The sequence below is a fragment of the Ciconia boyciana genome, chromosome 1 (assembly GCF_034638445.1).
Source record: "Ciconia boyciana chromosome 1, ASM3463844v1, whole genome shotgun sequence".
NCBI lineage: Eukaryota > Metazoa > Chordata > Aves > Ciconiiformes > Ciconiidae > Ciconia > Ciconia boyciana.
Window position 1 is genome coordinate 41,751,053 of NC_132934.1, and position 25,490 is coordinate 41,776,542.

Genomic DNA, 25,490 nt, shown 5'->3' on the forward strand with positions numbered 1-25,490 from the left:
AACACAGGAGCAACTTCAGTATAGCAGTCTAAGAGAGTTTGCTTAGGACTGAGTCCAATGTTTAACAAACCCCTGTGGAAGGAAGGATATCCGGTGTTAAAACCTTGTTCCAAATCAGATTGCGTGGCAAAAGCAGCTTAGGTGCTTTGACAGTATGAACGCCTGGGAAGCCCACAGAGTTGCAGGACTTAATTCTGGTTTTCTCAGTCCCATTTCTGCAGGATATGTTGGCTCCTAAAGAATGTGTCTACTTGGCACTTTATCACAGATAACTAAATGGATGTAATCAATATTTCAACTAAAACCAGGGGTCTGTATTTTTTTTCCTCAATTGTTTATATAGAATAATTAAATTGAACTGGTGCGAGTCAGATAGACAAACCCTAAAAGAGCAATAACAATTGAATAGAATAGGCAACAACTGAGTTATTCTGGGCTTAATATTTCTAAGAAGTATATTTTTAAGAGATTTTAATAATGTCAGAACTACCTAGGTGAGAAGAGGACTTTCTTTTTTAATCCTGAAGCTTTTAATCTGAATTTGTGTGCATAATGCAACTCCATGAATTTAAAGTTAAACATATAATTAGGTGTTTTTAGGATTGGGGTCTTGCTGCTCTTTGTATTTTTTGCACCTTAAAATGATAGTTATTTGTGTGTTTGCTAGAGATACTTAGTCAAGGGAGAAGCATATCTGTAGTCCTAAGCATGTATCATTTCCTCAGAAATTACTTTTTTATAAGAAAGGCTGAAACAAATAAATTCCTTTACTAAGTCTAGGTACTAGATAGTATGTGTGAATTGTTAAGACCGTATTGTTAACTTTTTTTCCCATTCATTACTTTCAGGGAATTCAGGCACACCAAACAATTCTCTGATGGAATTATGTTTAAAACAAATTTTATGTATTTCTTTTTTATTTTTAAAAATGCATGAGAAGACTGTTCCTTTTGTCAACAGTGTACAAACTAATTTTATTATAGTAGGAAAAAATGTTGCTGAATTTTTGGTGAGTTCTGGTTCATGATCAGTTTTGTCTGAATAATTTACTAGATTGAAGGCTTCCTCAAGAGACATTGAAGCCTAAGGCTTCATTCCATGATGATTCTTTCCGTAGTGAAAGAAGTGTGTGTTGTGAGTTCAGGGCATTTTTGTTGTTGAAATCCCTAGTCCTGCAAATAGTTGTGGACTGCCTGACTGTACAAATACTGGAATAAATTTAGACTTTCAGCCCCAAAGTGATTACTTAAAAAGAGGGGAAAGAGGAAGAACACGTTAGTTCATATAAGGTTAATTGGTCTAGCTCTAAAGGGGAGCCTCTCAGTGGTTAGTAGCTAGAAGGTGTACAACTGGAAATACTTTAATTTAAAATCCAATATAAAAGCTTCATTGACTACATGCAGAAACACTTAAGAGGTTTTTTTTTTAATCACAAGTTTAGTCTTCTCTCTATAGCACATCCATTGAATTATTTGAGTTATGGTTGTAGAAGGCTATTTTAGTATGGCCAGAATCAGGGTACCAGACTTAAAATAGGCACCTCTCATATAAATACTATTTGCCAGAAAAAAACCGTCCTTGGAGTTCTGTGTGGGTAAAAGGTCCCCATAGGAATGTCAACTGGTGTTTCTCTACATCAGAACAGATAAAGGAAATTATTAATCAAACACAATATTTTTGTTAGTCTCTGAATTAATTTTACTGCCTTCATGGATATTTAAAGAAGGAGAGAATTTAACAGATATGTCTTTAGGATTTTTAAATTTAAAACCAAGTCCCCTTCCCATCTTGTTCTTTGTTTCCAGAACACCACAGAATTCCTGCTTTGGAAGAGGCAAGTTGGTTGCTGGGGAACATCAACCAGACTGGCTACTTTAGAGTTAATTATGATATTAGGAATTGGAGGCTGCTAATTAATCAGCTAACAAGGAACCATGAGGTAAGCTCCTCTTCTGATCCCTAAAATCTGCTTTGATAGGTGAACCTTCACTGTTTCATCACCTTAAATGGTTCAATTTTTGTGCTTGCCCCTCACAGGTTATCTCTGTCAGTAATCGAGCAGGCTTGATCGATGATGCATTCAATCTAGCCAGGTATGTTTTCCTGAAGATAATCTATCCTCATACACATTGCTGCAATAACTCATGCAATCATTAGCTCAGCAGTTGAGTGTGTTTTGAAGTTAAATATGTTTTAAACACACTTTAGCTCTTTTCCCCTCCCTTTTTTTTTTTTGGTATGGCACATAAACATGGTATGTAACACATTCATTGCTCTCTTGATCAATAATTGCCGTAGGGTATTTCCGAGTCTGGAGAGGTCTGATCAATTTTGCAGCAAGTTCAATTTAACACTTTGGAGGTAAATAATCTCTTTCCTCTTTCTCTAATGAATGAGGGGTTTGTCTTCTGTTTCTCCCTAATGCCCCGCCTCTCCTTTTTTTTTATAACTGACCCTTGTGCTGTATTTAATTTGTGATGGAAGGCGCCTTCAAGCTTCAGGATTTTTTTTTGCCCTGACTTGCACTGTTATATCATTTTTCCAATATCTTTCTTTTCTTGTAATCTGCTAGAACAGACTCTTTTTCTGCATGGTGCTTTTCACACAGAATGGAAAATCAGAGTTCCGTTCAGCATTTCTGGAATTTATACAACATTTTGTATTTTACTATGATCAGAGTTAATAATTAACACGTATAGTGCTGGTTAGGTAATGCCTTCTTTAAGAATTGAGGCAATGAAATTGTCCCCATTTTGAAATCAGTACATCCAATATGTTGGTAGTGAAAGTGTAAAATGAGAAGAAAGTAGTGGAACATTCCAAATTTTTTGATTCTTGAGGTACCTGGGAACATTGCATCAGTAAAACACTGTGATGTCAAAGGCAACGTGAAAATAATTCCTGATATTACTGGCTTTTCTGTTTGCTAGTGTATTTATAGCCGTATTTGAGCAGGGGCTTGCAAGAATCAGCAGTACTGAGGTGCATTTCACTACAAACATTTACTGGAGATATTTGAGATTCAGGCACGGTGTCACACAGAAATTATGGCTCAGTGATGTTCCAGCATCACTGCAGTAAAACACAGTTGTGTGCCCTACCACTCTGTTCCTGCTGCCAGTGCTAGACTGAATATATGACATAAACTAGTGATTAGCCCTTACTTAACAGTCCAAAGATGTAGTAGGGAAGGAGGCATCATGGAGAGAGAAGGAGTATCCACTTGCTTTTTGCACTGCCCTTCATTCTTGCCTTGTGACATCTTCCCATTGGCAACAGTAATGGACTAGAAATAGGTCATCACTTCAGGCTAAAGTGGACCGTGATTTGTGTACTGTCTGGCTCGTAGAATATTGCAGAGTATTCAGAAATATCTAAACTATTAGAAGAACTACTAAATGTTCAGTAATGTGACAGTCTGTTCTAATTTTATTTGGTTTTGGCACCTCAGAGAAGTAGTATGCAGTTACACAGAATCAGTGTGGTGCTTTCTTCTTTTTCCATGCACTGAACACAATCAGATGTGGCTAGACTTCCCTGAAAATCTAGACACTGAAAAAAGCTGTTTCTTAAGCCGATTCTTGTAGCTGAGTGTTTTTCTTCTGAGTCAGTACTGAGCCAGTGCTCTAGAATGTCTTGTTCATGAAGCATAAAGGCAAGGTCTTGATTAAAGGCCCAACCTGCATCATCTGGCCAAGTTTTGTCTATCTAAAAAACACCCAGAGATTAGCTGAGTAATGTATTCCCCACCTGCTTTCCAAAGCAGTTTTATGGTGATACTGGATCCTGCTGCTTTTCAGAGGTAACTGCACCAGAGCGCTGTGAAGTCTTTCACAAGATTTCACATTGTAAAAACTTGACTTTTGTTAACGATGAGCTACAGCGGACTGCTGCTGCATTTGCTACTCATGCACCATGGAAAAAAGTAGTTGAGCTAAATATTTACAGTGTATACACATGTGCATACATAGATATTACTAATGACGAAATACTCTTCCAACAGGGATATGTAGCTAGATTCCTGTTTCTTTAAAATCTCTGCACAGACTCCTGTCAGTAGTATTACCTTGAGTATGTGCCTTACAAGCCAGTCTGGGTGGAGGAAAGATCTACATGTTTGCAAACAGTAGATTTATGCTCTGTATTTCAAGAGAAGCAACAAGATATGTGGGCCTGGCTAAGCTTGCCATGCAGGGTATACTTTTTATTGATCTTTTTTTACTTTATTCATCTATCATCTTTCCTGTCGAAAAAACCCCAAACAATTATAGTGATGCTGAAGTTAGTCTAATTGGCTAGCTGACTATATGGTACCTTTTTAAGAAGAGTTTGGTTTTTTTTTTTTCATTTCCCCTCTCCTAGACAAAGAAAGACCAGGAATAGGCCTAATCCTTGCTCTGTTCCTTTATCATGAGTAGGACTAGAGAGGCATTAAGCGCCTGTTAGAAGAGGAGTGCATTGAGGGCAGGCTTTGATGGCAGAGCGCCTGAACTGGGAGTATGAAAGCAGATGGAAAAGTTCTTGCTGGGACAGGCAATGGGGAATCACACGCTGACGCTGCGATGCGGCGCAGCTGCCCCCGCTGTGTCAGGTGCTCCAACGTGGCACAGCAGTGTTCCTAAAACGAAGTCCGAGGGCTATCAAAATCACACACGCCCTTTCAATTTCCTCAAAAAGTCAGTGTTCAGAAGGCCACCATCAGCCTAAAAGCAGCTTAGTTTTCCCCGCCTTGGTTGTGAGGCATAGCACAGAAAGTCGCTTCACTTTCTTTTGGAGCAGTACCATGGTTTGGATGTTACCTGCTTCATGGATGCAGTACTGATTCAGCCTCATCTCCAATGCACAGCATGTGTTTCTCCCTGCCCATACAATGTTAAGTGATGGGGAGATTAAACGCATGTGATTGTCTCCGACTGTGACATGAGAAAAGGTGAGTAACCTTATTGACCAGGCACAGAGGTAGTAATTGGTAGTTTAGACCTGACTTCTGAGAAGACTGCCTGTTTTTAAGAGTAATTCAGACCTCAGTTGTGGTCCCTAGTTGCACTGATGTGTTATCTTCTTGTCTACAACTATAAACATACACATTTTGAGAGAGAGAACTGTGGAATACATACTTTTATTTTAATCCCTAGCTATTATTTTCAGTGATAAAATAATTCAAAAATGAAAACATAACTTCTTAAATTCATGCTGGTCCTTCTCTTAAAAGAATTTCTAACATAAACAGTTCTTTTTACTGTACTAAAGAGACTGTATTTCTTCAGAATACCCTGTCCTGCTTAGAAACTTCTGAAGTACTCCCTAGAGTATTGTTGAACTTGATACAGATAATGTCCATTCCACACCGGAAGGGTTTGACTCAATTTTTCCACTGTCCTAATATGGTATGTTCTGATATGATATTTCTATGTAGTTTTACTGCTAATTGATTCTGTTTGTGGAGGAAGTACAGATCTTATCTTTAGTGAAATTTAAGAATATTTAGATCTGGAGAAAGATGAAAAAATTGCTCGTATAAATTATTTTGGAGCACCACATTTTATTTTTTTTAAAAAAAAAGGTTTGTTTGATTTCATTCCTCTAAAATGTTTATTATCCTTTTACTGTCCAGCATAATGGTTTCTCAAAAATAAACAACAAAAGTGAATTGATACCTCCAAGGAATATTTTAAGCTCTATAACTTTAATTTCATAAAGTTTTGCCCATTTTATATGGAAATATATTCCTTCTTCTTCCTTCTTGGTGTATTTTGGTTCCATAAAATTAATCAAGCAGATTTGAATTGAATAATAACAATAAAAGAAAGTTACAGCTTGCCCACTGTGTTTGAATTCTCGCAAGCTTGCTTGTTTGTCAGATTTTTAAGCATAATTCTGTTCTCAGCTGTAGTACATGCACACACCCTGATGATCTGGAAAGCTGTAGCGTTGGCAGTAACATAGCATATGGAAATACATGCCCCAAGTTCTTGAGCAAGAACAGCACCCTGGCACACTCTCTTCCCTTCTTCTTGAAGATCCTTTATCTTTTGGGGATGTTTTGTATGAAATTTCAGTTGAAATTTGTTGATTGTAGTAAATGGGATGTGTTGACTGAGAAAGCAGAGAAAAGACAAATAGAGCTGTGGTTCTCTTCTAAGCTTAAACTGAGCAGAGGGCAGTTCAGATAGCTCCGATAAGTAGTGTCACAGGAAATGACAAAGATCCTACTGTTTCTTGAGAGTGGGAGTAATGTCAGCTTCTCCTGTCTTTCTCTTTCCTTAGGATAAAGGGTCAATTAGCGAGTATGTGAGGTGGGATGCCTCCCACTTTACTTGAGGCATCCCAAAGGTAGACCTGTAAATCTGAGCTTGTCACTTTGCAGTGCACTGACAGTTAATGGAAAGAAATGTGCACCTGACCTCTCAAAGCCACTTAATCACATAGGATAAGATAAATTACCCTCCTAATGTCAGGAGTGTTGTGTCACCCCTAGTTCTTCCTTGCTGGGCTCTAAATCTTCATATTCATTTCCCCTCATTACACTGGTTGACTTAATCCAATATTACGTCAAAGAAATAGGTCTGGTTTGTATTCAGTGTTAATTAGTGTTGGATCAGATGTGACCGTGGATACCTATTTTACTGTCATCTAAAATAGTTATTGTTCTTTACAGTTCTGGAAGAATCCATCAGTTTTGTCTCTTGAAACCTAGTGTGTGTATCATACCCCTTTGATCCTGCCTGCACCATAGTCTGCTCACCATGTTAAGGTGGCAGGTGCTTGGTTTGCATGCCAGTTGCTCAGGAAACCTTTTTTTTTTATGCTGACAGTCTGTCTTGCTATCAGTTAATATCTTGTCTTCTGTTCTGCGGTTGAAGAGATCGTAGTGGAGTTCCTCGGATACTCAGATTTTCCCGACTGTTCCCTTTCGGGTGGGTCATAGGCCCGGTGATAGCACAGTGCATGTCAAGACTACACTCATTGGTTACACATTAACAAAGGCCAAAGATAAAACTTTACAGTAGTTTTTGCATATTTCTTAGCAGCATTTCTTTGATGTTTATCAGAAGCTTTTTCTTAACTGGATTCATGAGAAAGCATGAAGTGGTGTTGATACAATTGTTCTTCTGCTCCATGGATGGATGGATGGCCGTGTTGGAGTGCTGTCCATTTCCTTTCACAGATTAAGGGGAGAGTGAGCTATAGTCTCTTCAGATGAAGGGTTTTTTAGGCCAGAAAAGCCTGCCCCTGTAGACTTCACATATACAGGGAGCTGTGTCAGAAATGAGCAACGACAAAAAAATATACCTTCAGGATTATCTGTGAACTAAGCGACTCCCCTGCTGCAGATGCCCTTCATGAGACTTCCTCTCTCTCAGAATTTCATTCACCAGGCCAAAACCAGGAACCTTGTCCAGATATATGATGAGTTATGATGATTGTTTTCCTGCCATTAATCAGTTCTTCTTGGCTTGCTTCTTTCCAAGCTGTGAGTTCTGCTGACTCTAGAAAACCAAAGTCTGAGGGTAAGGGAAAAGGCAGTGTCAACCTACCTTCTGATATATAAATCCAGATTCTCTCCCTTGACACAAATTAATCTTTAACAGCTGGTGCATTTGACTCCAAGGTTGATTCCAGAAGTAAAATACTGAAGTAAGTTAATGCTCACTCCAGATCACCTTCTCACCAACTTGAAAAGAGAAATTCATTTAAAAAGCAAGTCTCAGTTAACCAACTATAGCCTTTGGCTATAGAAAATCATGTCTTTAGGGCCCCTTGTTTTATATTTTTCTTTAAAAAAACCAAAAGCCAACAAGTCAAAGCCAACCCTCTCCTTATTCCTTAAGTTAATTCCTGGATGTGGAGTATTGCCACTCAGGCAAAAACTTCTTATCCATTCAGCTACCTGAGGCAGCACCACTCCCCATAATGATTAGCTGATCTTATTTCTGGAAACTGAGAGTTATCTTGCAACTAAGCCTGTAGTTTATACGCTTCCATATAAAATCCAGAATTATTACTGGTAAATTGGAAGAATGTTTTCTTGAAGTTTCTAGTGAAAATATGTGCATAACAAAACTAAGCGTTGAAGGCGTTGAAGTGATCTTCATTGTTGTTTCCCTTCTCCAGAGATTAAGATTTCATTTATTGTAGCATTTGAAGTCTTACAACATATCTGGGCTAATTGGTTCCATGTTACACTTGTTTGTGTTACTTCAAGTCCTGTTCAGCATAATGTCAGGAAAAGTCAAGGCATTTGAGGGCCCATTTAAAATTCTGGGGCTGGATAATAAGTAGGTGACAAAGGTAGAAGTTCTCATCTAGCCCAATTAATGTAATTCAAAATGTTTCAAAATTTCAACAGCCACATCCAGGGTTGTTGACCTTGTTTTGCTTGGGTATTCATAAACAATCATATAGGGTCCATTTGAATGAATAAACTGCAGTTTAACTCCAGCCTTCTTTATTACTCCTGATTGCATTTGCTGATAGTTCAACACAGAGGCAAACAATACGTGTGTTAAGCAGCTCCCTTAATTAGTGCCTCTGAGTACCAGCTAAGGGAGCAAGTATTAGATCGATGGTTTGGATCACGCTTGATTAATAGTGGTATAGATTTACTATTTTAATAAATGAGGCCTCATCTAAATTATTTCAGCAGATGCCATAGTAACTCTCTTTCACTGTCAGGAAAATTTTGGTGGTGGTTCACCAGCAATTGATTTAGATACGGCTTCCTACAAAAGTTGTTGGTTTTCCTTTGACATAAATACTCTCTCAATGGGCCAGAGCAGCTGCGCCTTTTTAGAGAAAATAGAAAGCTACAAATATTTTAAGGTAGCCATCATTCATTCCATATGCTGCGTGTCAGTCCATATGTTCTGTGACATATCACAGCCTTGATATCTGCTTTACGTGGAGATACACATTTCAGCTAACGTTTGCGTATGTTCATACAAAAAGAATCAAAGTGATTCTTGAGAGTAAGCACACTAAAATCCATTTCTGCTTTTGTAGTATGTATCAGACACGCATCTGATTCTGTTGCGTAGCTAAGGGCAGTAAAGCAAATTGTACAGCACATTCCAGGGAAGTGCCGGTGCTGCGAGAACATCCTGGACAATAGAAAAACCTGCTAACAGCCAGGGAAGAAGTTGGAGAAGACTATTCAGTATGTACAAAAGAAAAACTGTAGGTCCGAGTTCTCTGCAGGGTGTTTAGTGCAAGGGGTAGGTCTTGGTCTAGTATACATCTGTCTTGTAGAAGTGGGTGATGTTGTTAATCCCCATCCCCACAAAATTTGCCTATGTTTCAAGTATTTCTGGTACTTCTGAGTTTTTATAACAGTAATTGTTTTATCCTGTAAACAACATTAACTCTATTCTTAGCCGAACCCAGAATAAACTGTCAGGAAAACATGACTCTCGTTTCAAGGGAGGGAAAGAATTATTTTTAGCTAATGGTTCTTAGCCCATTGTCTTTTCACCTCATGGTCTTGGTCTGTCATAGTTCAAGCTGGTCTCTGAAGTCAGCTTGGTATGGATGTATCCATGTTGCAGTGCAGATGCCAGGGACTGCTGTGTAATGACAGGGGAGGGGAAAAGTCTGTGAAATTTGTTTTGGGAACATTAATTAAACCAGCTCTGAATTACACTTCAAGAGAACGCTTAACTTGGAGTTAAACAAGAGGAGGAGTGGCATGAGTGGAGCTTGCCGAAGGCTTCTTAGGAGCTTTGAGTATTGGAAAGGGGGCTGAGAGGTGCAAATATGGCTTCAGGAATCTGTGTGTTGGTGGGGCAGGAGGAAATCTTCATCCAGCCTCACAACCTGTGCCATTCTGTGGGGGCCCTATCCTCCCCTACCTAGCATACACCTGTTCCCTGTGCCTTCCTCTCATCTACAGACCCCTTTTTCTTCCCCACAGCTGCCTGGTCAGCCCTTTTCCCCACCTCCCTCACCTGTCCTCTCACAATAAGCTTTTTTACCTCCTTACTCTAATCCCCAGAACCCCATTACTTTTCTTTCTGAGGGTCTGGTGGGACTAGTATGGAGAGCAAAAGATCCTGCTGCTACCTTGGTCAAGGTAGCAGCAACGAGCCACCCTGCGAGGCTGGAGGTGCTGCTCTAAACCCTGTCCTGTCCCAACATCAACAAAGGATATATGAATAAAAGGCAAGAACCAACTTTTCTAGCGAGAAAGGACAATGCCGATGCCTCATCAGCAAAACCAAAATAGTCTGCCACCTTAGGCTACTGACTGATTTGCATGCTGTTTTGACCTGACTGCACCATTGCTTCTTAGAAATGATCCTACTTTTTGGGCTCATCCAATTGCTGTTGGCCAGGATTGTTGTCTAGAGGAGGTCTGGTCTTTGTCAGTATATGCTCTATCCATTTGGCAGAACATACTGCCAGGCTGAACTTTTGAATTCAAAGTGCAGGTTATACTTTCAAGTTTTTGGCCTTTGTTTGGTGATTTTATAAAGCAGTTTTTTAAACTGTAGGCTAAGGTCCCTTTGCTTCATAAAATCTGGAGAAGTCTTGGGAATCAATGTTGCATTAGTTTAGCTCCTTCCTATTTGGCTAGAAGTGTGTTTTCTTCTACCCAGAAATCAAGCAATAAATGACAGGAAGGACCATGTTATGACTAAGGCACTGCACAGGGACTAGAGAAACCTGGGATGCTGTTTCTGCTGTAGACTTCCTAGGTGATCTTGGTAAAATTACTTAAACTGTTTGTGTCTGTTTTCTCTCTGTAAAATGGAGATAAGAGAATAGGTGCGGGTTTATGAGAATTTCAGAGTCTTTTATTATAAAAATTTTTATAGGAAATTGCTTTTACAGAAATAATATCGAATTCTGTAGATATTCTGGCAAACAAAATTCAGATTGTATGTGTATTTTCAAGATCAGGCTTCTGTGCTTTCCATATGAAGTTTCTAGCTTTTAAACACATATTTCACTTGGCTGACTGATATGCAAATTATAAACATTAGAACAGGAAAAAAGAGAGATATGAAAAAGTATTGTGCATAATAATAAACGAACTCAATTTTGAATTTGCTCAAACATGCTTTCATAGATACCATTGCCTGTTGACAACCTAAGGAATAGAAGGGCTGTTTCATTCTACCGTTCCCAACAAAATCATCAAGAAAGAAAATGAATAACACTTTTAATAATTGAGTCATCTGAAATTGACATCTATTAGCCCCTGAAATGCATTAAAATTTCTTTAGTTAATTTAAGTGTGTGAATGACATACTTCTTAAAAATCAGGGTTTCATGATGATGAAAAACATGACATACCTAACTTACTGCATAGTCTTAATTTTCAACAGTAAGATTATTCCTTTTCATCTTGCAATACTCTTTTTTAATTCATTTTTTTTCATATGAGGAAGAAGAGGAAAGGAGAGATACTGAACTCCAGTTTGAAGGAATTTTTGTTGCATTTTTACAAACATGGGGGTTTAAGTTTGGGTTTTTTTTCTGTTTTCAACAAAGGTGATTAATTCAAATTAATATTAGGCTTTGCTTATGTGGCAACTCTAAAACTGTACAAGATAATTTGAGCCACGTGATACTCTGATAATTACACTGAATTTGAACCATTCTTTGTAGGATGCTTCAAATGCTCTTGTGTAGAGTTGAATGTCACTTGAAGAGTCCTCAAATATTTTGCATGTAAGAAAACATACTAATAAGCAGGATTCACTTAAAACTGTCATACTCTCCGAATCCTTTAATGTTGGAGAGATTGAATGCTGATTAAATTTAGTACTTAAAATGAGCTTGTAAGCCAAATGTTGCTGTTGTATTTATCGAAGAGCACATGTGCATTCCTGTCCTGTTTACGTGGAAGTCCATAGCTGGTACAAATCATAATGCCTTCATTAAGTCACTTTGGATGTCTTGGAAAAGCAGAGTCCTTATCTGATCCTAAGTCAGCCCAGCCGTGGGAGTGGAAGATGAGGTAGATCATTCTTTGATACTGGAGATCACAGGGCCTTTTTTACAGGTTGCCCATTAGTTTTCTATGAGAAAACATTCTTTTTCCAGCATCCCTTGTTGAACATGGATGCCAGTCATCACAAGTTTTTAATCTTTGACTTCCCAGTCTTGCAGGAGTTGAAAGTGAAATCTGTGACTACAAGAGTTAGTTTCCCTGTTGCATGGGTCGCCTTGCTCAAAGCTTTTTTTGCGTGTCAGGGTTCAACATACCTGCTTTTACTCAGCTGCCAAAGAACTGCTGTTAAAGCACTATGGGAAAGAATATCCTGAAAACATCAGTAGGGGCACCAGTCCTTGGTAGGTCCAGAAGAAATGAATAGGGCTAGAAAAAGCCAAATACAGTTAAATGTGAGTGTTCATTGGCACCAAGTTTCTCTGTGAATTATTCTAATCCACACACTTGGCTTTAAAGATAAAAGAATGATTCAATGGATAAGAATCCTAAATTATTTTAAACTGTCCCTTTACGGGTTAATGAGCATAGTCTAATTATTCATATATTGCACATGCACAGAAACAGAACTGAATTTAATCTGAGTTGCACATCTATATTCTGAAGAGCTGCGTTCTCCCCTTTCAAAATTATCCAGACAAAAAGCTAGTCATGTTTTACATATTTCATAAGAAACAGACGATGCAGGGTGAGTTTTAAACCAGCGGCAAGTAAATCACCTCATTTCCATTGTTTCAACAATGCAGACCAGTTTGCTGCCAGCTTGGGTTTTCTAATTTTGATTTAAACACACGATTTATAATGACTTTGTTGGGTGGTGGGACTAAGGGATTTATGGTGCACTTGTATGTGGGACTCTCATCACTGTACGGCAACCCTGTCATTTTTGTGACAGAGTCTGTTTGACTGGTGCTGGATTTATGATAGAAATAATTCAGAACAGAGTAATAATTTTCCCTTGGCAATTACACTACCATTTGGTACTTTGTCCCTAAGGGGAAAATGAATGTGCTGGGATCTGTCCATAAGTTCAGCGGATCAGTGTAAAGAACAAATCAAGGTCAGAATGCAGCTGAATACACACTGATGTTTCATAATATAATCTAGATCTCCTGCTTTTATCTGACTCATTAAAAGCTCATGTAATTTAAAGATTATTTTTGATTGCTATGAGGTTTTTAGTGGGAATTCTTTGTGAGGGATATTTCATTATGAACTTCAGTACTTTCTTTTTCTGTTCATTGCCTCTTTTCTCTGTAGCAATGGCCGCCCTAGCAATTTCTTCAGTGTAGCAGGATAGTACCTTGCTAAGGGTTGGTGCTTATGATATTATATAATGTCGTAAGCCACTTAATATATATTATAACTTTTGAAAGGTCTTTTTCCACCTCTGCCCTTGTTGTAAAAATGGGATATCACCTTTTGACCACAGTTCGTCAGTAGCCTCTTTAGGCATGAAAAAGCTGCTGGGCCAGGATGTTTGTCTAGAGGTAATTTGTCTAATAGCTAAAACAGATCTCTTCGCTAGTCTGTGTTCCTGTTCTCCTGTTCTCCACTTTAGTTCAGCAGGCAACTATGAAATTAGGAACACAGATGATAAGACAAACCTCATGTGGTGCCGTGTTTCTAACACATGCTAAAGTTCTTATGTGTAACAGTGGCTACAGAATGATTGACATGCTGATAAACTGATGGATAAGAACAATTATATAAAAAGTGATAAAACAACCAAGGGTCTCAGAAGTGATCTTTTTGGTTAAATTTTGCTTTTGTAGTCATGCTTTTTAAATGACTCCATATGGAGAAGGCCGGCTTAGGGCTGGCTTGTAGAGGCTCTTTTTGAAGTCTGGGCTCCTTTCTATGTGACCAGTGATGTCAATCAAAACCCTCTAATCTAGAATACAGCAAAGAGGGACCCCTGCCTTTTGTAGTTTATACTGAAGCTACATAAACAACCATTCATTTTAGGACATGGAATGGATCTGTTGGTACTCTTCTGTGAATATTTACAGGGCAAAAGACCAGAGTTATAATATTCTTATTATCATGCCTCTGAGGAGTACTGAAATTCTAGTGCTCCTAGGATATCCATCACTAGAGGCCTGTATAAACAAAACTAGACAAATTTCTGTCAGGAATGGCATTGGTATGAAACTGCTTTGGGTAGGGGAGAGACTAGATGAATCCTAAAGGCAGCTTCCAGATGTTTCATTCCAGATGCTATAAGTGAAGTTTTGTAAACTTTTTAACCTGTACTTGAGAAATGCTTAACCTGAACGTCAGTATGCATTCAGCCACTGTTTATGAATCAACACTGTTTGATTTGACTATTTTATCTGTTAAGGTACTTGCCAAGACTATCCCAGATTCCTCTGCAGAATTTTTTTGGATATAGATGCGTGCTTGCTAAGATTCTCAGGTGGCTACTGGACACATACTTGGAGAAACAGTGTGACTATTTCAGACCAGACATAAGATTGGACATCACAGTGTTTCTGAGGTGTTTGCGTTTGTTACCTGGTTTCAGTATAGCCCGTAATCAGGTATTCCCCGAGCGACAGACAATATTTCAATTTTCTTCTGAGATAGCTAAGCTGGAAAAGAACCTTGTCTCTTAGCCCTGGCTCTTTGGCAGGCAATATCTGATAGTACTATTGCTGGACTTTAAGGATAGCAATTTGATTGATGGCTAAAAAAACACAAGAAAAATAAGGATTTCAGTCACTGACCTTCCGGTGACATTGTTGGAAGAAAGAGTGATAAATCAAGCTGCATGTGTAGAGTATGGGCTTAACATATGTTATATTCTATAGTGCCTTTGAATAAATATTACCAGACAATTATATGATGAGGAAATTATTTTATATTTTTCCCTTTGATAGGAAGGTTGCTACTGTTACTTTTCTTATTATTGTAATGCTAATTGTTAAACATTTCTGTTTAACATTTCTGCAGGTCTGTGTTTTTCAATCAGAGTTTACAGAGATATTCAGAATAGACTCATTCTTTGTTCTGCCTTCTTTCGTCATCTTGGTTATTATCCTGCTCCATAAATGACAGAAGTGATTTCAATTAGCAGTTGTCACCAGCTGGTGGTGTATGCTTGTCACAAGTCCTGTGACACTCGTGAGTCTTTGACCATTCCTTCTTACTTTGCTGGATGCAAAAATTTCGCTTTTGCTGACCAGATCCTGTGTAACCATCTTTGAACCTAGTTCTTCCAGGCTGCTGAAGGAGAATCCTAGAAGCATGCCAGCACCCCTTGGCTGGTGAGTTTGTAACTGTTCAAGTGAGCCAGTACATCTTGCTAGATGCAGTATCCCCTGGGAGAGAGGAGTCTTGAAATCACTCTTAGTGCTGGACAAGCTTTTAGTGTAAAGTAAAAGAATAGGACTATACTAAAATACAAAGCCTAAGAAACCAGCTGCTGTGCTTTGTGAAGATGCAGAATACTAGAGCATAGCTCACCACACAGACATGCTGTTTTGGCTAGTGTCTGTCTTCTGCTCACCTGGTTGTCACAATAGTCATGCTACCTCCCAGGACAATTCACACATTTCCTAGATCTGTGATCTGGATTTTAGGACTTTTTATCCGTACGTGGTTTTATGGTTCATGGTTTCTCTCTTTTATGGTTTAGGATGAGAGCTTCTCCTTATATCTTGTTTTCTCAGCTATGAATGCCAAAAATCAGCAATCTTAGTATTTGGCATTATCATTATCAAACTCTTTCCTTTCTTTGTGAATGAAAATATTCCTCAAGCTTTTTAAGCTGTAGTATACATTTAATATTTTGTAACATATTCATTATATACCACATTTTACACAAAAGTTAAAACAATGAATGTATTTATCACTACATCTTGACAGAAACTATTTAATGGCAAATGGTCTGGGAGTGCAGTGTATTTGGAATAAGAGGTTCATAAACATGGCTTAGTGGCTGAGGGTGAAAGAATAGGGCTGTCATGGTTTTCCGTAGGCATCCATACAATAAAATAGTGTAGAATATATAGAACGTTCTGCCAAGGCAAAGTTCCTGAAGCACTTCTGTTTTCTCCAGGGAAGTGCTCCTATCTTAACTGCCACTGTAAGAGGATTTTAGATATGTCTCTGCTCAAGTTCCCTCAGAGGTCCAGCCTAGCAGCTGTACTTGAAGCACATCTGCCCAACATGTGCTGACAGAGAGTTTAACATTGATTGTACCAGCCATAACCACTTTCCCTCAAAATCATGATCCGAAGTGATGAATTTGTTGTCATTTACATAATAATGTCCTCCACAAGGACCTCCCCTCATCCCCGTCCCTGCTCTCAGGACTGATTCTGTTGATGTGGGGGGTTGATTTTGATGATAGTGCGCATAAGCTCTTCAAAGGTCATACCCAGAAAGAGAAGGAAGTTCAGGAGTAAACAAGAAAAACTCAGACTTCGCCACAGTCTGTTTTTGTGAGAAGGAATATACCCTTAGGGAAACATTAGGAAAAGTGGGGGACAGGAGAGAGGCAGGCAGAATTGAATGGGCTGATAAATTTGGAAGTTAGAAGCAGTGATTGATGAGAGTAACAGTTTCTGTTGTGAACAGGATGAGTATCATCAGCTAAGAATCATGATTTTGAAACTGATTAGGAGGGCCAAAAGCTCAGGCATAAGTGATAGATCTCTCTGAGTTCACTTCCTATGTGTCTTTATGGAGAAGTTAAGCTTAAAAAGAAAGAATCTGTTTGTTTTGCAGTGATGATTTCCCTGTTGTGCGTAGCATGGAGAGATTCAATTTCAGGAGCATGATCCTAAATGTCCATTAGTGCAGCTATAATAAACATTCGTTTGTTTATTCCTTAAGCAGTATGTTTCCTAGAGCTATTCCTCTTGTTCCTTATTCCACACTTTCTCATGTCAATCAAATTATCAGTAACAATAATCACAAATCCCATTAGGAACTAATTACATATGTGCAACTTCAGCTAGTTTACCTCTTTGCTAACTTTTTGTCCAAGATTTTTAACTGCCGTCAATCCAGCTTGCTTCTGGCTCCGTTAATTACAGTTACACATCTGCACATAGTATTAAGACCTAGAACTCATCTTGATGATATTCTGCTGCTTCAGAAATAAGAAAGACCTATAAAATGGAGTAATTTATAGTTAGCTTACTTTCTCTGTCTTCAGATGCATTGAACTCTGTCCACCACACACTCTGAGAGCACTACCATTCTCATTCCATATCTGCTCAGTTCCTGAGTGACACAGTGAGCTCCCCAAGTGATCTTGTTTTTCTTGCTTGCCTATGTGCTGTAACTGGAGTTGAGAACAGAGCCTTAGTGACAAAATGTGGACAAAGATGACATGAAGCAGACTGGAGAGTGGGTCATCATAAGGACATGGGGTAGATACTTTTGAAAGCTGTTACATGAACTCACTTCTTTCCCAAGAACATGAAGGGAACAGGGTATAGTTCTTCCAATAGAGTGTGAAAAACAATAGCTTGCGTGGATGTGGTGCAGCTTGCAAGGAAACTATGGTTTTGGACTGTACCAAAAAGAACAATCTATTGCCAATATTTTAGCAAAGTAGTTTTTATATGCTGTTACAACTGAGATCAACATTTATATCAACATGTATGTATTGGTTCATTTCCATAATAATCTGTGTAATTTTCTTTGTTTGCTATATGCATGCATCTCTTCCCCAGACAGTGATGGAAATTAGAGGGGAACATTTGCAACCAACAAGGAGGAAAAATAGTCTATGAAGATATATCATACTGTAGCCTCTGTTAAATTGAAGCTTATAGAATCCAACTTGCTGACTTTAAGTATTTAATGAAAACAGAATCATTATCTCTTCTCTAGGCAGGCAGAGAACTCCTTTGGGATTTAAACACATGTATCAGGAGAAGAATAGACCTGTGTGTTTCTGGAAAGTTCACACCCACAGGGTTACACTTTGTTTCTGCAGTCTGGATAGTTAAGAAAAAATGCTGTTCTGAAAAAGAAAATGAGTGCAAATCCTAAAGCTTGATATTTCCAGTACTCAGTTTTAAAAAGCAGCTTTCAAATGCTTCTGTCTGTATTGCACTTTACTTGTAAAGCTATTAATTTAAAAAGCCTTCCCGCTAAACTCTTTCCGTTGCAGTGAGAGGTCCTTTATGACTGTAAAAGAATGGGGCAAATTTCTAGCTGATTGATTTATAAACACCTGAAAAAACCATAGTTTATGTGGAAAGTGGTGAAACATCCTTAACCAAAGAGATGTCACTGAATGCCACTTCAGTTTAATAAAATAAGTCATTCCAAAATGGCTCGAGGTGGAGAGAAGACAAGGTAGCTCTAAAGGAGAGAGAAAAGAGTGGGGAGGAGAACTGTGAAACTAAAGGATGCTTCTTCTCCATTAGTTCTTCCCAATTGCCCATGGCCAGTAGAAATGTTCTCTGAAGCAAAACGTCTTGGGTTGTTGATTTTATGCAGACAGCTTTCCATGTTACAAATCAGCGAAGCAGCACCTTTCTTTTGTTCTTTTGCTTAAAGTCAGTTACTTTATTGTTCATGTCTTTTATAGCCACAGGAATCCATAAAAAGTGGGTATAGCTTGTCTAGTTTTCTTTCATGTGTCTTCATGCATTCCTTCATCCAGTAAGTATGCCTTCACATGTGTTGGGAGAGACTGTGAGTTGCTGGTTTTTATAAGGTCGACTTTTATGCTGTTATAATGTGATGAGTTTATCATGTTCTTCTGCGTTTTAATTTCATTTGGAAAAAAAGAAGTCATTTTTGCCATATCATGTATCTTCTGCAAAAACAATTTAACACTAACTTCTTTTATTTTGCAGAGCTGGTTATTTGCCTCAGAATATTCCTTTGGAGATTATCAGATACCTTTCAGAGGAGAAGGATTTTCTGCCTTGGCATGCTGCCAGCCGAGCTCTTTATCCTCTAGATAAATTGCTGGACCGCACAGAAAACTACAACATCTTCAACGTAAGAGATACAGTCTTTCTCTCTCTTTCTCTCTCTTTCTCTCTCTTTCTCTCTCTTTCTCTCTCTTTCTCTCTCGCCCCCCCCCCCCCCCTTTTCATTGCCAAGTGTTGAACTATTCCCCAGTCAGATACTGTAAATGACCTAAGGATATTAGCTTTCTTCCTAATTATTCTTTATTTAAACATAACAATTGTCAAGCTTTGGTTCATTTGCATTTGAACAGTGATAACTGTTGTTTGAGGCATATATGATTAGCAGAAGGAAAGGTAATTATCCCTCCTATAAAATATTATGACAAATAAAGTATTTCATTTGAAGGAGCCAAAGTAATCTATTCCCGGACTTTCTCTTTCGAGGAGCCCCACAGCGATATTTAGATTGATGCCCAAGCTCAGCAAGGACACCAAATGCAAGCACAACTGAACAGGATGCATGCAACTGAAGTAAAGATTTGTAGTCATTATTTCATCCAAAAAGCCATGGTGAATTCAATGCAGTTACCTTAATTAACAAGGATTAGATCACCATTGAATCAAAAGCCCATTCATAATTGGGTCCGAAGGGACAGCGGTAACAGCTAGCAGTAGATAATTAAGATAGACATGACAAACATTTTAACATTTTACCTGAAATAAAAAAAAAATCCTAGCTATGCTGAAGCATGTTTGATGAAGTGCACAGGATTTGATTGCAGCCAGTGACAATTATGAACCCTTGGGGTTTTTTTATTCACTATGAATTTTATATACTCTACGTATTTTCAGTGACCAACATACTGTAATTTTATGTAATTTTGTAAAGTCTTCATATGAAGGAACTCTCTAAAGCCTGAAATGCTTAAAGGTGCTTTTTTCTTCTTAAACATATATTTGCTTGTGTGTGTGTGCAGAGACACACATGCTCAGAAAGCAGGAAGCTAGAGGTGGCTGGATGTATGTATATATGTAGAAGTACATACATATATATGTACACACACATACACAGAGCTACCTGCTGGCATGGAAAATTATTTTTGTAGAACATATACTACAGATTAATAGACACATTGAGATTCTTTCTTTATGAACCTACAATGTGGGCCTACATGCAAACCAGAGCCGTAATATAAAATGATGTGGAAATAACTTGCATGTTTAGTCTGTTGTTAACTGCACAGAAAAATTCTTAAGAGTCTGCCATTGCTATTTCACTTTTAAACATGGTTGTGTAAAGAAAACACAATTTTAATAAATAAAACCAGTAAAATTCATGGCTGGGTTGTGTTTTATCACTACTGATGAGAGCTTTGAAAGCAGAGGTGATAGCAGAGGAAATACAGTCTTTTTAGTCACAGAATAACATATCTGCTAGAGAAAGCTGCACTATGAATCTCCTTTTGTGTTGACATCATATATACATGCCCGTGCATCCATGATAATAAAATAGATGCTCTCCTATGCAGTTCTTTATATCTCAGTTCTCTTTTTCAAATTGGTAAATTCCACTGGCAAAAGATTATGCTGAATACAATGACACTGATTTTCTTCAAAACTGGCCAGAAAATGTAAATATGTTTCCTGTGTAAAAAGTAAAAGTAAGCTAAAGTGCATCTTGGGCTTGTTTTGTTCTTTAAGCACACCAAGAACCTAAACTTGAAACATAGTGTCATTAAATGTACAAAGCTCATTTGCAGCCACATTGTTCGGTATTCTGAAGTCAATTGATTGTACTTATGTGATGTTTTTGCCATGGCTGTGGATATTAAAACAATATTCTTTTAAAAGTGAACATGCACGGTGTAGTCAAGATTGGCCATAGAGTAGAAATTAAGCTGTTGACACTCTTGCAACTTTTCACCCGTGTGAGTACAAAATAGCATGTAAGAAACTCTTCTTAAATTGATGAGGTGTGTAACAATAAATTGTTTTATCCTAGGCATCTAATCAAATATCTGCTCTATAGATTACTTCTCACTATAGCAGTGAAGGAGGATTATATGTGGACATGTTGCTTTGCTAAATGCAAATCAAAATCCTTGGAAAGTAGGACATTATTTGAGGGTAAAAAAGAGAGGCAAAAACTCAATAGTCAATAGTATTTCAATTTCAAATAAAAAATAAATAAAATACATGTTAACACTGAATATATTTTTCTTTCCCCCCTCAGGAGTATATTTTAAGACAAGTTGCATCAATGTATCTCAAGCTTGGATGGCCAACAAATAATTTAAACAAATCGCTTGTTCAAGCATCCTACCAACATGAGTACTGTTATTTATTTTTTATTATTATTGTTTGTTTGCAGGATATAGTTGTAATAATGCACCCTCCTGAAATTTGTTTAATCTTTAGCATATCATACTTTCCTAGCTTTGTCTTCCTTCTGTTTTACCTTTCTGGGTTAGAGGGAGAGGAGCAAGATGCTGTGAGATGAATTCCTCTTTCCTGAGTTTGGAGAACATGATTTCCTAAGCCTTAATTTAAAATTTGACTGTACTGGATATTTAAGAACTTGGACTCATGTGACCACAGAGGTCAGGAAGAGTGCATAAGTGTAAATGGGGGCTGGTTTTGGTCCATGACCTTTCTTTAGTTGTTGCAGCAGCTGTAGGCATTAAGTTGACACTGAGATATGTATAGCTGGATTATCTTTGATATGTTGCCCAACTATCAGTCGCTGCCACTGTTGTAAGGAATAACTTTTTGTAAACATTCCAACACATTCATTAATGCAGCCTTGTTGCTTTCTTAAATTTGGACAGAGAGTTGCGTCGGGAAGTCATCATGTTGGCCTGCAGCTTCGGTAACAAGCACTGTCACCAGCAGGCTGCAACGTTAATCTCGGATTGGATTTCTAGCAATAGGAACCGGTAAGTGGAACTGAAATGTATATTTTCCATTTCTCCTACTCAGAGGCAATACAGCTGGCATGCTCTTCCTCTCCTGCCTGCCCCCATCTGCAGTGTCCTGTTCTGCAGAGTGGCATGGGAGGAAGCAGAGGTCACTGGCTGTTATTTTAAAATGTCTGTGGGGCTTCAGAATGAGTTATTTGACTTTGCATGTATGAGTGGGTGGAGGGGACACCCATGTAGCCACTGCCCACTCCTGATAAATTGCTGTCAGATAATTATATGCTAGAAGGAGAGAAGATGGGTTTTAAGCGGGGGTTTAAAAGAAGAAAGATGAGTGAACACCGCATTGGCAGACAAACATGGAGCCTGTGTCAGGGCAAGAGAGCAGAAGGTGCTAAGTGATTAAAGAAGTGAGAGAGGTTAGAGGCAGAAGGGCTGAGAAGTAAGAAAGAAGATGAAACAATGTATTTGAGGGAAAAGTTATGAAGTGCTTAAGGGTGAAGACTTGGAAATTAATGTGATTCAGGAATACATGGAAAAGCTCATGCAAGGTTTCAGATAGGGGACAATATGATAGATGATGTGTTCAGCATTAGCAGCACTATAGTGGTTTGACAGCAAATATGTAAGTTAGGCTGTCCAGACACAGGTTTATTCAGCTGAGGAAAGGGAACACGGGCCGTGGATGGTGTATGAAGTTTATCTTTTAAAGGCAAGCATCTAAGAAATGTTAAATCACTGAAATATAAATATTTAAGTATGTAGTGATCTACGGACAAAGCGATAAGTACAGAGTATAGGTTAAGACCACGGCTTCTTGAGAATGAATGATGGATTTTCTGATTATGTGGAATGTGGGTGTTGAAGTATTTGCATAAGTACATCACATAATAATTTGGTTTAAGGGAAAATATTTTACTTTCAAGTAACAAAGAAAAAGAGAATAGAAAAAGTCTTAAATTTTTAGTCCCAATCTTGTATTAGCTCTGCAAAAGGATCAGATCTCTACAGACATATAGGCATGTAGGATTTTTCAAAGACATCTTGGGCAATCACGTGCTTGTTTACAAGTAAAATATGTCTGTCTGTCTTTGTAATCTTTGAAAATCCTTTACAGGCATACCCAGTTACATAAGTACCTGAGTGTCTGTTAAAACCAGCCACAAACTGGGCATTAATGGAAATTGCATTCCTATATGACTTGGAAACTTCTGAAAAAAAATTATCTTGAAACTATGACTATGTACCTTTAAATAAGATGTGTGTGAGGGGGAAGGTTTTCTTGTGTAAGATGATACCAGATATATTTACTATGAAATATATACCCCAGGGTTTTATATGAATTCTTATCGTCAGCAGCAACAATCAGTACGAAACTATTCAAAGAGTAGATTAAAGAGAAAGAATTGTTGGAAACAATTTGCAAAAGTAATTTACTTAGATACTCATTTGCAAAATTAGTTAATCAAACCTAGCACCATCTATTAGCATGCACAGCAGTAGATTATTCAGTGTTAAAAAGCTGTCACCCTGCAAAGCTTTCTCCTATCCTGTGTCTTCATCCTTTCCAACAGGATTGAAGAAGGAGGCATCAGAAAAAAAAAGCAGCTTATTGCTTTACCAACAATAGCAAGAGAGGAAAGGAATAAATTTAAGGAGCCATCTGAAGATTCATCTTAGCCTTTCTATGGGGCTATTCTTGGGAGCACAAGATTGTGACTGCCAGCATATGATGAGTATTATGATATAAGTATCACAGCAGGGCAGAGGAAGAAAATAGCTACTAAGTTAAAGCAGTGCATTTCTCCAAAGGAACTGCACAGTTTTAAAAAATAGCTGCAGCAAATAATGTAATTACAGAATACAGATTGACAGTCAGCTGATAAATAGGGGTACAGCTTGCAAAGAAGACAGAGACATGTTTTTATTTATTTCTTAAGATTATAGGATTTGTTCAGTTCCCCACCCCAGAATTTACCAGTTGCTCTTCTCCGAGCAGTCTCACATACTGAATGTAACTAACATATGAGCAGACTCATTTAATACCTACTTATATTGAAAAGGCATTGCAAAGGCTCCTAGTAATAGCAGCTCGGTAGACATAAAATCAGCTTGTGTTTCACAGCAACAACATTTGTAGGGGTCTCTTAATGTTCTCTCAGGAATGTTCAGATTCCTGCTGCATCAGAGGTACCCCATATCTCCTTTGCTCTGTTTAAACCAACTCAGACTGAAACCTGAAAATAAAGCAAGGTTTGTTTTCCCTGCTTTTCCGCCAAGAAAATGGTGATGATTCTACAATAAGAATTTAATTGACATGGTATTTGAGTCATGCCTCTGCCTCTTGTAGCACTTCAGAGACAATAGCTAGCTCAAGTGCAAAGGGCAAGCAGGTAAGTACAAGATACATGCAGAGAGCACATCCAACAGGTGCCATTTTATATTCTTTCTCATCAGTCAAGTGTTTCGCTCAGTCTGATGCCCTTAACAGCTGTTTGTCAATTTGCTGCAAACAGCCACCTCAGAATGTGTAGGAATCCCTCAGAGCTTGTTTCCTCACAAAGAAGGGGAAACTCATGCTGCTCATCTTTCTCCAGACTTCTCTGACAACTCCTGGTGAGGAAAGCTGGTGACAGGTACAGAAACTATATGCATCTTCTTCGCCTGTTCCACTCCTTATCAACAATAAGTAAAGTTGTATCTGCTGAAAACTACTCTGAAAGTTCTTGTATGTGCCCTTCCCTCTTCTGAAACAGAACAAAGACACTGACTGATGAGTTGCAGAAAGCCTGGTCTTGGTGGGTTTGCATAGCCAGAGCACGAACATAGAGTTCCAGAGAGCTCAGAGATATTTTTATATACAGGTATAATTTGAGTTTGACTATGAGAGTAAAACTAAAGGCTAATTTGCAACCTTTCCACCCATCCCCTCCCAAAAACCTTATTCTGGAAGATGAGATGTTTCATAAAATGAGCTAATTCACAAGCAGCGCATGTTGGAAGGAACACAAATTCTTCAAAGCAGTAGACCCCAAAATGAGACTAGGGAATTAGGCTTGTGTCCCAAGATTCTAATCAATACAAAATTAGGGTAATGTCAAATTAATATGTGGTATTAAATACCACATAAATGCACAGGCAGTAAATCATGTAAAGGAGGAGGTTTTTGATTCCCTGGCAGTTACTGCAGTTAAAGTTCGAATAAGCGTAACAGAGAATGTGCAATTAATAATACTGTACAAATGCTAAAATTCATAACTTTTTAGCCACGTTTTTAATCTGTGGCTTTTTAGAAGTTCTTTTGGAATGTTTTTTCTGTTTTACTTGTAGCACTTAATTATGGATAAAGTGTTGGGTAATAAACAAATACAGTAACATCTAACTCTGTTTTACCAGCATATGCCTACGATTGCTGTGGTTTCTAATAATTATATTTAGTCTGGTAGGTCCAGAAATTAATTACCATCTACTCTTCACTGTAGGGTATTGAAATAATCATAATAATCAGTTACTGTTTGTACTTTGTAATTACATGTTCTTTACTGTGCAAATAATTTGCCACTGTTCACCAAGTAAAATAATGGTCATTCATAGCACAAAGCCAGAGGTCCTCTTTATGTTTCCAGCACTATTTGAAAAAAGCCATTAGATTTCCAACTGTAGCACTGCAGATTTTCGTATGGAATTAGTAAAAAAACCCCATACACGTGATCTGCAACATTAGCCTCCATG

General features: G+C 38.1%; 1 protein-coding gene across 3 annotated transcripts in view; it reads left to right on the top strand.

Annotated features, from left to right (window-relative positions):
- TRHDE (thyrotropin releasing hormone degrading enzyme) overlaps positions 1 to 25,490 on the top strand; it is a 222,854-nt gene that overhangs the window by 171,509 nt on the left and 25,855 nt on the right. For all 3 annotated transcript variants that reach the window (XR_012042899.1, XM_072863690.1, XM_072863704.1), the window contains 5 exons: positions 1,806 to 1,939; positions 2,038 to 2,093; positions 18,781 to 18,928; positions 21,074 to 21,171; positions 21,669 to 21,776. Coding sequence is in view for 2 of the 3 variants with exons in the window: in XM_072863690.1 (XP_072719791.1) it covers positions 1,806 to 1,939; positions 2,038 to 2,093; positions 18,781 to 18,928; positions 21,074 to 21,171; positions 21,669 to 21,776 (544 nt within the window). In the remaining variant the exon portion in view is untranslated. The remainder of the gene's footprint in view (positions 1 to 1,805; positions 1,940 to 2,037; positions 2,094 to 18,780; positions 18,929 to 21,073; positions 21,172 to 21,668; positions 21,777 to 25,490) is intronic.